This window comes from Camelus bactrianus, chromosome 11 (genome assembly GCF_048773025.1).
Source record: "Camelus bactrianus isolate YW-2024 breed Bactrian camel chromosome 11, ASM4877302v1, whole genome shotgun sequence".
Taxonomy (NCBI): domain Eukaryota; kingdom Metazoa; phylum Chordata; class Mammalia; order Artiodactyla; family Camelidae; genus Camelus; species Camelus bactrianus.
This window is the reverse complement of record NC_133549.1, coordinates 69,906,152-69,918,830: the sequence shown is the minus strand read 5'-3', so window position 1 is coordinate 69,918,830 and position 12,679 is coordinate 69,906,152. Positions and strand designations below refer to the sequence as shown.

At 42.4% G+C, this 12,679-nt stretch overlaps 1 protein-coding gene across 6 annotated transcripts in view; it reads right to left on the bottom strand.

Moving 5' to 3' along the window:
* Window positions 1–416: 416 nt before the first annotated feature.
* The window catches only part of KAT6B (lysine acetyltransferase 6B), a 158,877-nt gene continuing 146,614 nt past the window's right edge, over window positions 417–12,679 (bottom strand). For all 6 annotated transcript variants that reach the window (XM_074374273.1, XM_074374272.1, XM_074374271.1 and 3 more), the window contains exons 14-18: window positions 10,979–11,210; window positions 10,491–10,650; window positions 9,554–9,895; window positions 7,129–7,420; window positions 417–4,559 (exon numbers count right to left, since the gene is read on the bottom strand). In XM_074374273.1, the coding sequence (XP_074230374.1) occupies window positions 2,026–4,559; window positions 7,129–7,420; window positions 9,554–9,895; window positions 10,491–10,650; window positions 10,979–11,210 (3,560 nt within the window). In that variant the 3' untranslated portion in view covers window positions 417–2,025. The remainder of the gene's footprint in view (window positions 4,560–7,128; window positions 7,421–9,553; window positions 9,896–10,490; window positions 10,651–10,978; window positions 11,211–12,679) is intronic.

The following is a 12,679-nucleotide window of genomic DNA, read 5'->3' as shown; positions in this document are numbered from 1 at the left end:
GACCCACGATGCCAGGCTGTGTGCACCACCCAGCCTCCTGCACGGGGGCTGAGTCCAGCCCTCATTCCTAGGCTTGTCACCTGAATAAGCAAATGTTTTAACAGTCAGACAGAACTTTCTCTGAATGCTATATGATAATGTTTGTGAACACTGACTTTCTCTTTTGGTCTAAACTTGAGACTCTAAAAATAACATCCAATCACTCATTCACAACAGAGCGAAACTTGCACGCCTTTTTTGAGAAAACAATCTTTTAAACATACAATCCCTAACTGGGTGCTTTTGTATTAATCTTTATAAAAATGAAGTTGGCTACCGCTGGACTAGGCCCTGAAGGGAGCTGTTACAGACTGTACAGAGGAGGCAGCTGGATATTCGGGCAGGATCCCTTTGCAAATGAAGATCAAAGTCAAAAAGAAAAAAAACAAATTCACTTTATTTTAAAGACAACGACTGGCATACAGAAGGTATGCACTCGCATAAAATAAAACTTTCATGAAAAGCATTAAAATCCATTATAAATTAATTTATTAAATAGGTATTTGGTATATGTGATGGTTTTATTAGATAGTACTCTTATTTATTGCCAACCCCCTCCCCCAAAGTCAAAACAAATCAGAAAATCTCATAACCCCGATTTACACTAAATAATTTATTTTCCCCCAAAATGTGTATGTGTTCTGAGATGTGACACAGGATACAGTCCAACTGGTCATTCTCTATCAATCATAATATGACAGGACACAAGAGGCTAAAAATGGCTCATCATAATTTATTTTATGTTAAAATGTACAGCTTTTTTTGTTTGTTTTTTGTTTTTTTTTTTTTTTGAAGTGACTGACTAAAAAGAGAACAGATAAATACAAGAGTGTCGCTGGCTCCTATTTTATACAAGGATTACGCCTCCCCTGCTCGGCCCTTACAGTCACCCTGTACAGGTACAAAGGCTACAAAAAAAGGAAGCAATATAAACAGACACAAATAACTTTTTTTTTGCTTTTTTACATGCGATTTGTAAGCTTAGTTTGAGCTATTCACAAGCTACTTCTCTATTTTTCCTTAAAAAATAACTCCGATATTTTATAAAGATAGAAAAATCTACAGATGGAATGAAAATGTAAAGTTAGAGGCATTTCCATAAAATAGCAACTTTACACCAAATTCACTATTTTTTTTAAATCCTGCCAAGTATTTGGACATATATGAAATGTTTCAAAACCTGACAGATAAACACTGAGATATGCTTCATTCAATAAACAGAAGTCTGCATTTATAAAACAGAAAGCTGCCTTTTTTTTCCCCCAAAGAAATCTGTCACCAAAATGGAAAAGGGTCTCAAACTTTACACCAAACATTTAGCAATAAAACCCTTTTGACTAACCAAATGGGAACAGCTTTTATAGCTCTTTACAGTTTTATAATTAACAAAAATATAGTTTTTTTTAAACCCTCAAATTAGGGCACCCTAATCAAGGCAAAAAACTTAAGAAATGGCTTACCGTTAGCACAACACTTGTACAGTACTACAAAATGCACTGTCACTAACAAAGACATTAGCGGCATGCTGAAGTGTCACCTCAAACAAAATATACAATAACTGAAATGCTAAAGGCATTTACATGGAGTGGACAGGGAAGAAAAAAAACCTCTAGGTTCAGTATTAAAACAGATAATCTGAGGGGTGGGCGGGGCTTGATATCCACACTGTTTGAAGGAGGCAGGCACAAGCAAGTGGCTGCCTCCAAACTGTAGTCCAGAGAGGCCTTCCTTAGCAGAGAATTTCATATAAAAGAAATAGAAACAAAGGTACCAAAAAGGAAAAAAAAAAAACGAAGAAAAAAGAAAAACAACTTGTATAAGGCTTTCTGCTGCATACAGCTTTTTTTTTTTTTTAAATAAATGGTGCCAACAAATGTTTTTGCATTCACACCAATTGCTGGTTTTGAAATCGTACTCTTCGAAGAAGGTATTTGTGCAGATCAATCCAAGAGTGATGCCCGGGAGTTCTGTGACTGCCCACGTTGCCTACCTTCTCATGTAGGACCCATTGAGAGACTGCTTGGACATGCCCGTGTTCATGTAGCCGTGGTGCCCGGGGGCCGTGTACATCATGTTACTGTGGGGCGGGGTCTGCATTGGCTGCTGGGCATATGGCTGGGTCCCCATCATGCCCATCTGCATCTGCATAGGGTACTGGGGCGTTTGGTTCATGTAGCCATGATTGCTGTGGTAGCCACTGTTCATCATCGGCTGGGACATGCTGTACCCATTCATGGCGTTGAGAGTGTTCATGTTCATGTTCACAGAGTTGACGTTGTAGGCTGGGGATGGCATCAGGTTCACACTCATGTTCATGCCTCTTTGCATCGTTAAAGTCCGTGCAGGACCCTGCATGGCTACGGTCTGGGAGCGCCCATAGATTTGCGACTGATGGGTGGCAGCAGCTGGTGACAGAGATGCCGATTTGGTTCTCATGGACACGTGGCCCTTGCTGGCAATCTGGGTTTGCAGTCTTTGGCTGTGGGAGATGCCAATATTTGATGCAGCCATGTTCCGTTGCAAAAGAGGCGGTGGCAGATTCATCGGAGGAGGAGTCAGGTTGGGGGGTGGGGTCATGGTAGCTTGTGCTTGGGGTCCCCCGGGGACGGAGTGTGGAGACTGAGAAAGCTGAACAAGCCCTGTGTTACTTAATGGTGTGGACAAAGAGGCACTGTTTGCATAGGAAGTTACAGCAGCGGAATGGCTGTAAGGCAATGAATGATCAATAAGTGTATTGGTTAACTGCTGTAGTTTGGCAAGGCTGAAGGTGGCTGATGGCTGTGGGTAATGCCCAGCCCCAAAATCACTCTGACCCATTCGTTCGTATAAGCCAAGGTTGGCGTTGCCGGTCTCGGGGATCTCCGCCAGCTGCATGGGCGGTGTGAAGTTAGCAGCCATGCTACACTGAGCCAGCTGCTGGCTGCTGCTTGGGGGCCTCTCCACTACGCAGCCTTGAGGAGACTTGACGCTGCAGGTCGGAGGGGAACTGATGCTGGTCTGCTGCAGCATGCTGCAGCTCCCACTGATGTTGGACATCTGCTGGGTGACGGCACAGCTGCTCTGTGTCAGGTTGCTGGACGTGAGGCTGCTGTAGGAGCAGCTGTTCTGGGAAGAGCCGTTTCCACAAATGCTGCCACCCATGGTAGAATCATAGCTGCTCGGGTTCTCGTAGTTCTCGGTTGTGCTCTCAATGCTGCCCAGGTCACTGAATCCGCTGTCTACGACTTGCTGAGAATGATCTGAAACTGACGGGACATCCATCATTGGACTGGTTTCCATGTTCTGCAAAGAGGGCACTGAGATGGCACTTTGATCTGGGCTGATTTGGGCATAGCTGTTCTCCAGGGCGGGGACACTTGGGCTGTTGACAGAACGTACTGACTGGCCAGGATGGGAGTGGACGGATGAAACAGGGCTACTGTGGTCTGACTGTTGGCAGTCGTCCAGAGTGGCGGCGATCGGTGGGCTTTGGTCTGCGTGCGTGTAGTTCTGTAGGCTTCGACAGGCCTCTTGAGTCTCAGCGCAATCCTGAAAGCTGTCGTCCTGTTCGCTGTTCTCCTGGGTCAAGGACTGAACCGCTTGGACGGTCTCAGAGTCGATTTCCAAGGTTGCCGTGTTTCCCTCTTTGAACCCAGAGTCTACTTCCTCGCTGTTCTTTTGGTCCTGCTTCTGCGCCTGTTCTTCTGGGGGCTCCTCATCAGATTCAGGTGCAGTTTCAGTGGCTCCAGCAAGCTCCTTAGGTTCACTGCTACACGAAGCTGCAAGGCCAACGCCACAGTCCATTAGGACCTCTGGGTTCGAATGACTAGGCTGGACACTAAGGTCTAAAAAAGCCTCCTGGTTTTCCAGTACTTCTTTGAAGGCTTCTCTGGGGCGTCCTTCTTTCTCCGCTGCGGCAGACTCCATGTGACCGTCATCTTCATCATCTGCATCGTGGCCCTCGTTGTGAGATGGCTCCTCATCCTCTTCTTCCTCCTCTTCATGATCATCCAAACGCACAGGGCCCTCTTTGTCCATGCACACTTCTGGTTCCTCTTTATCCTGGCTTTTCGCGCCACCAGGGTCTTTTTCTACATTTCCTTCCTCTTCCTCCTCCTCCTCCTCATCTTCCTCCTCCTCCTCCTCTTCCTCCTCCTCAGGTTTGATTAGATCGTCTTCTGGTTTTTCACCCGGCGATTTATTTGGACTTACAGGTGCACAGGTTTCCTCCCTTCTGTCTTCGTCCCGAGGCAGCAGGGGCTCCACGGCTTCCGTGACCTCCTCCTCAGTCCTGGTGGGAGTGGGGCTGGTTTTGTCCTCTGGAGTCTCCTTCTGTTCTTCCATCGTTACCTGGTCGTCAGGCTCCATGGGTGTTTCTGGCGGGGTGTACAAGTTCAGTTTAAATCCAGTCTTCCTCTCTTTGTTTGGCCTCCACTTGGATAGACCCCGCTTTGTTCCTTTTGGCCACTGTTTGCACTTTAGAGGTTCAGGATTGTCTCTACTGCCTTCTTTCAAGTTATTTGCATCATCATCCATATTGTCTTAGCAAGGAGGCAGAGAGAAGAGGGGAGGAAGAAAAACAAAGTCTTAGAAAGCATAACCATGAACAACCTGAATTTTACTTAGCAAACATTGCTTCCAATTTAGCATTTTAAGAGTTGATGCTAAAGACATAATCAAAAAGACTAATATAGAATAATATTGTGGTATAAACTGAGTAAATAACCTAGGTCCTGGGAAAATAAGACATGCTATATACACTGCACACCCACACCCTACTCTTAACAGAGCTGTGCTTTTTATAGGAAGCACATGGATACAGGCAACTATAATAAACTCATTTGAGTTTTAACAAACAAGACATTCTCTGATGCAAAAGCCTGGAATTCCACAATGTAAAAAAATCAACTAGAAGGTTTGCAAATCAGGAAATACAGAGGAAAGGGGTTAAAGCCAGCTCATATCCAAATCATCACTGTGAATAGAAGCCTAACTCGCATATTTATCCTGAAAAAGTGAATTTCTGCTTGTGGACATTTACTGGCTTTAAATGATCTCAGATGACATTATTTACTTTGATTTGAATGTTCTCTCTGGCATAAAAATAAACTATGTACCTCTGATGCAAATGAATAAATAAATACCCAAAACATAAATACATCTGTAAGCTACTCCAGGATCATCATTTCTGCACGACACAAATGATAATGTAATTTCCATGAAATTGTTGAACATTTAAAATACAGGTATTCTTTTTATCACTAATTCTGCCCACACTGTACTTTGGGTTAATCTGCAAATGTATGGTTTGAATATTAAAGTAAATAAGAAACAAACCATAACTGTCAAGCTCATTTTAGCTCAGCTAATCTTTTTACTGTGCCTGTATGCACACAGGAATATAAAGAAACACATAAATATATTTATATAAATATAAGAGAACAAGTAAATATATAAGTAAATCCAAATATGAAACACCCAAAGCTTAATGATCTTTGTAAAATTAAAGATCGTAATGATTTCCTGGAGAGGTCAATTTAAAAGAAAAGCTTCACAAAGAGAAATAGCCTTATTAGAAACACTATTTTGGAGAACAAAAACAGGATCTAATAATTGGTGTGGAACAGAGATCCCTTTTGCCAGAACACAGTGATTTCTAACCCAATCAGTGCAGAGAAGGGTAAGCTCTTAGCTCATTTATGTAATAGAAGGATTACACTTAAACTCACTTGCAAGTTTTACATTCAAATTGGGTAGCTGAAAAGATATGTGCTGTAGACTGATTTCTTCAGAAGTGCAAAGTACAATACCCAGTTAACAGACATCTCCAGATGTTCAAATCGTTTCAGTTCTACTCACACGAACAGGGAGCAGGCAATGCCAATGACCCTGGAGTCCACATTCTTACGCCACTGGACCTACCAGCTTTTGTAGGAACACCCCTCTAAATCAGAAGATGAGTTTTCCAATCACTACTTTTTAAGAAAGAAGATCCTGGAAGGAATCAGGTGTAATACAGCCACTTGGAATTTTTAAAGGCAAATGGCACAAAGTGGAGAATGAAGGCAGTGATCATTTGTGTACAGGCTCCTGAGAGGACAGCTAAAAGGTGGAAAGAAGGCTCAATTTCCACAACAAAAAAATGACCTCTTTCTGCACTTTGTTGTTCTTTGTATGTTTATTTGCTTAAAGAAACTAAAGCACAAGGCTTGGTTCCTCTGTCCCCAGGGTAAGATGTCCTTGCTTCAGCAAAATATGTATACAGCAACAGTATTCCTGTTAATTAAGAAAGTCAAGGAGACGCTTGCTCAAGGTTCTTAAAATTGGGGCTTTTCAAAGGCAAGAGGGATAACCCTAGGCTGAAATAAGGTAAGGTTTTAAATAGAGTCATTTCGACTGCAGAGTAGAGACTGTCCCACAGATCCTCAGGATTCAGCTGGGAGCACAAGTTCCTAGGCCGACAGGCAAGGGATGGTTTCTTTTAAGCAGGGCATCAAAGACAATTAATGTGTTTAGCATTGTTTTTTAGAAGATGGGGTGGGGTGCTCCTGCCAACAGCAACTATAAAACAGTAATTTGAAAGGAAGGACAATTTCCTGATTTCCGCATTTCCTCTATTATCAAAGCTAATAATGATAGTGTGGGTAGGTTTAGATGATTCTTGATAAGAACACATCCAAAGACACCAATGATTATAAGATGCACCATCAATTTATTAATACTTGTTTTTCAGGGAAAATGAAACTATTCCTTTCAATGCGCTCACATCCATAATAACATACACCTTGATTTCAGAAATACTAAATGTGGGAAAAAAGTACATACCAGATGTGTGTTTCTTATTGAGACTGCAAAGTTTTTGAAGGTAAGCCAATTTCTAGAAAGATGAACCCACCCAGAGGGATGTTCTGGCCTTAACGTTTAACATAAAATCCAATTCCAGAAAGAAGGGACAGAATCTTTTATGAATGAGAACGGACAGGTGAGCACTTATTTCTGGTTGGTTGGTACAACCTCAGAGGTGCCTCTGGGTGTGACTCAGGTGCCTGCTTTTTGGCAGTAATATACAGACATTCACAAGGGTAAGGTCTTTATAATTCTTCCACTTACTTCTACAAGGGTCAGCATTCTTATAGCAATGATTGTCTTTTCCTTCCTCTTCCTCTGTTTGTCTTTTCTTCCCAGACTGATGCTGGAACGCTTTTCTCAGGACTGGCTTCCCACCATCCTCCTCCACCTCAATCTCACAGGTAGGCTCCAGCTGTGGCATTGGCCTCTCTTCATCTGAGTTGTCAAAGGGCTCATTCAGTACTTCTGTCGTCTCAGAAATGGTCTCAGTTGTTACACTGCTGTTGATCCTCCTGCGTTTACGACCCCTTTTCTTCTTTAGTACAAAAGGCCTCTGAAATTAATTCCAAACAGAATACATCAGAGCTCATGAGAAATTAAATCATTGAGTCGATAAGCAGCAAACATGTACTGAACGCGTGTCTGAGAACCTTACATGTAGAGACACCTGTGATGCCTTTGTACCTAACCTTCCATTTGATGTTTTAACATCCCTCTCGGGCTCCTACTACACAGGCAAGTGTTTTCCAAATAAAACAGTTGTTTATTCAAGCAGATGCTTTGAGAGGGAACATCCTAGCAGCTTAACTGTAGATTTTAAAAGCCAAGGTTTGCTTTTCTAGCATGTATTTTCCAATAGTACCTGCTGACTTCAAAATCCTGTACATCATAGTTATCAAGGCATCGCGGACATCAATGTTTCTATAAATGCTGTGATAATTAACTAGCCACTGGGTCACTTGTTTTAATACTTGGTAACTGTTCCAGGAGCACCTACGACGTGTAAAGCACTGTAGGATACATGAGAGCGTACAAGACCAGCCTACCTGCTCCCCATTTCACAGGACTTCAGGAACAATGAAAAGGAAGCAGGAAAGGGCACTTGAAGAATTACTCTACTGTATAAAATGCTAACAGTCATGTGCTGGTGGCTATAAGGATGTCAGAAACTGATAATCTTACAAAATATTTTGATGTGGAAGGCATCTAAAGAAAACTTAAAGCCATGTGGAACGTGTCTTATATAATATTAAAAAAAAATTTTTTTTTCTAATTGCACCAGGGGTTGCAATTGACTCTCCATAATTACAAGTATAAAATATTTTTCCCCCAAGAAGAAAAATACTCAATGATACAAAATTCAGATATAAGAATAACAGGTAGATTTCCTGCTAAAATGTGATCTGTCGATAATGGGTCTAAAAAATTACTGAAAGTACACTGCAAAGAAGGGTTCAATATGCTTGGTTAAACTCAAACTCCAGGTAAACTGTATCCAAGAATTATTGTGTCTCACATTTTAAACTCTGAATGTTCACTGAAGTGTACATATAAGCCTGACAGCCATATTCTGTGATTTCATATTTATGATTATTAATCCCCCCAGTTGGCCTGTTCCCCCTAATCCACTAGAACCTTCCCCATGAGTATAGGCAATATAAAAAACTGTTTCTTTAGGTTGAGTCCACTTATATGACAGGAGTCCATATCATGCCTTGGATAATCTGGTTTTTTGATGTTTTGAAAACAAATTTCTTTTGTTAGATATACAATACATGAATACATTTTCCTTGTTAAGGAATCAAAATATCATTCATGAGCCTAAAATCCCCTTCATGGGATGCTCCTTTCCAGCACCTGTCCCCAGCTGTCCTTCCACTAGAAGAAGGCCAGGCTTAGATGACAGTAAACTGGGCTGGGCATCAGGACAGCAGGCTCCTTGACAGACACCACGTGGGATGACCTTGCGGCAGGGCCTTCATCTGTGTTACTGCTGTTAGCCTGGGCTGTCCTAATAATACCTGGTCCCTCTCTATGACACAGGTAGACACTGAAGACAAAGGTATCAGATCTGGGTAGAGCAATTATCTAAAGGCAAAAATCAATGTTGTACCTTCCACACAGGGTGTACGTATCTAAGAGAAACCACATGAGACATCTCAGTATTGTGTCCTGGGCCATAAATGCAAAATGAAGGGCCTAAACTACTTTCTAACAATTCTGTGCCAAGAAAAGGAAACAGAATCGGAAGAGCTGGGCTTGGGGTCTGAGCACTCACCTGGTTCTGGCTCCATCTCTAATGAGTTGTGTGATCTTGGCTAAGTCTCCTGTCCTCTCCAGGCTGGGGTGTTTTCATCAAAGTTCACTGAAGGGTGGTTTAAGGGCCCTTTTCTGTCCCCATAGCCTGATTTACTCTAGTCCCACAAACCAGCAGGTGGCAGTAACTACCAGACGAGAAAGCCAGTCTGCCCCTGGTTCCGTCACTGCACTAACAAATGTAACAGGGTAAACACAATCATGACCGTAAGATAAACGATGATGATATATGATCCGTGGGCCTGGATACAAATAAACTACATCTAAAGAAGAGAGAGTGAAACAAACACTAATAGACAGAATGTCTGCAATGACAAATAAGATCTGATTGACACTGACTCACAGGCTGGGAACCTCAACAGACACATACCTTTCTCTTTATGGCAACTGACTGTGGTTTAGTCAATCTTGGAGGAGAGCTCTGAATATTTTCTTCTTCCTCTTCCTCTTCTTCTTCCTCCTCCTCCTCTTCCTCCTCCTCCTCCTCTTCCTCTTCATCTTCCTCCTCTTCCTCCTCCTCCTCTTCACTGCTCTCTTTAGACAGCTCCGTCAGCTGCCCTCGCTCCCCTGCCACTGGCCGGCTCTCCGGGGAATGCACATATTTATTTTTCGATTGTACTTTTGCAGGTGATTGCCTACTGGTGGCTCTAGATGACAGAATTTCTTGCTCCTCCTTCTCCCAGCAGCTAGCTTGCTCCATCAGCCGCTCAGCCTAAGGGGGGAAGGGTAAAAACAGGGGCCAGTGAGAGGGCAGCTACGAGGCCAGAGCCTCTAAGGATCAAAGGCAAAGGATCTCTAAGTTGTTTCTGATCAGGCTAGTCGGCCAGCCAAGCAGCACTCCAGCTGCGTCATCTCAGAACTCTTTTGCATCAGTTAGGATAACAAATCAAAGAAGATTGGGTTTCATGGGATATTTAGCAGTATTAATGATGCAGCGAATTGATTTGAGTCCTTTATCATTACATTACATGCTCACTGGCATGGAGCACTTTAAGCAAGTTCATAAACACAAAGAATCGATTGACATTGCAGCCTTGGAGCTCAGCATCAAATTTGATCTGATTACATGCTGTCAGTGGTGAAAAATGCTGCTTTGTGATCAATGATAAATGTTTCATTTTTCATAGTCAATTCAATAAAATTATCATGTCTTACCATGCAACCTCAGTTAGGATAAATTAGTGCCTTATCATTTCACAAGCTCTCTCTACATAACCAAGCTTTTGACAAGGATGTTAATGACTTTCTCAGCTTAAAAATGCTGGAGGATTGAAGTTGCACAACTCAGGCTGATGAAGCCAAATTACCTCTTTTTCAGCCTCTCGCTCTTCTTCAGAAACCGCAGCATTAGAAATTAAAATTGGGGTCCACCTCAGACTCTCTGGATCAAGTTCATTGGTCCGGGAACAGGTTTTCAACTTTTCCATGTGGCCCAATATCAACTTTTCCCGTCGAATGATGACAAATCTGTAATGTGAGGAGGCAGAACAAAGTGCAATCAAGAGCTGAAATTTCACTTTGCCGTCACATATTGATCTATGTTATTAGCACTAATATGACCTGGAAAAACCAGAAAGCTCATTAATGAAAAGGTACAGCAAAAATGAAATCTGACTAGCAAAAAAATAAATAAATAAAAGGGTCATTTCCTGTTTTCTTTTTAGGAGAAAGGTTTTGATAATACCATTGGGGAACCTCTTATCTTTAACTGGAATGAATCCACCTAACTTTAGGGACCCTTTCTGGTGTGAGATGCTTGAGAGGCAGTCGGGGTCGCTGGGGGCACAGCACTCACCTGCCGTCCCGCTTGTCAATCATGTGGAGGTGCTGCAGGGTGGTGGCGATGTCGTGTGGACACATGCCCGTGGCTCTGCTGATGGCCTTGATGCTGATGTGCCTCTCGTGGTGGTGGTAGAGGTACTCCAAGATCACGCTCTTCCAATAGGCCAGGTAGGAGAGGCGGCCCAGATCAGAGAGTGGCTTTTCAGGAGACCCTGCTTGGCCTTCTCTTCTGGAAAGCAAATAGCCTAGGGCAGAAAAAACAAAAGTCGTCCTCACTGTGATGTATTCTGACACTGGGACAGGGGCCACTCGAAATAAGTTGCAACAAGATAAAAACATCACATCAGAGAAGCACATTAATTTTATGTACAGTCTCATCCTTACAGTGATGTGATCTCCACGAAGTTTATGCTCCTGAACCTTTGCCAGTGGCACTGTAAGTCAGTTCACGTGGCAGACAGCAGCATTCCAAACATACACTATGGCATATTTCACAAAGCTAAGGGTGAAGACATTACTTCTGTTAAGTCTCAAAATCCAAGGCCCCCAGCTTAGATTCTTTCAAAAACTAAATGTCAGGCATTTACTGAGAAATCCTGTCAGGGGGACCACCCCAAACATTAATGGGCAAGTTGTTTTCCACAGGAAGGACCGAATGACCCTTTGACAGCTGGGTCTTAATAAAAGAGAGGGGCCTCTGTTGACTGGGATTCTATATTGCTCGTTACATTTAACTAGCGGCTGATCTGAAGCTTTGTTTTAGGACTAATAAAAGAATGTCTTTTAAGTCAACTGCTGTAATTCATACCAGCTCCACTAGCTCTATTTTCACCTCTTTCATGGAAATTAATTTATAATCTACCCCCAGAACATTGCTCCTACAAAGTAAAACAAAACAACCTCCTTAAAACAGTTTCATGCATCCTCAGAAAAATCCCTGAGCGTGGTAAGCTTCTGAATGTGCATCCCACAGCATTACAGTGAAGGTTCCTTGGCAAAGGAACTTTAAAATGAGGCAAACTTTAAACCCACTTGAAGGTAATGAATGAAAGCTGGCAGCTGTCTCAGTAATTAAGAGCCACTTCTGGAGCAGAGAAGAAATGTTATAAACTAATGATGTCTACCTTGCTCTAATTATCTACTTCAACAGCCTCACCTTCATGAACTTTCTAAATTTAAACAAACATCAACCACATACAGTAGGTGGCAGCAATTACAAAATCATGCTGCTCTGTAAACCACCCAGATCTTCAGCATTTTTCTTCTTTATCTACATTTCCAAAATGGCTGCATTTTCAAGAATTTTCTCAATTTTGGATTTTTTGTTAGAAGGAGAAATCAATGCCTGTGGAGCATTCTCCTGCCTCTCAACATCTCTGTAAATAATGCAGAAATAGAGAACAAGAAATCCAACCCGATCTTGGTATTTTGCTTTTGGCATTTTGATGGTTTTAATCTGAATGCCATTATAAAGAACAGGCATATATTCAACTTTAGGTTTTGCTGAAGTCTTTTGACTTGTCTCTTTAACTCCTATTTAAGTGCAAAGTGTCTGACTGAATGCAAACAAATACCACAAAATTTTACAGTCAAACCACCATCGATTCGTCATTTGGCTGCACACACAGACTTTAGAGAGCAGTGTGTCAGGAATGCTAACGGTGACGGCCACTGCCGAACCCAGCCCCGATCATGCCCTGTCAATGTGGAGAAG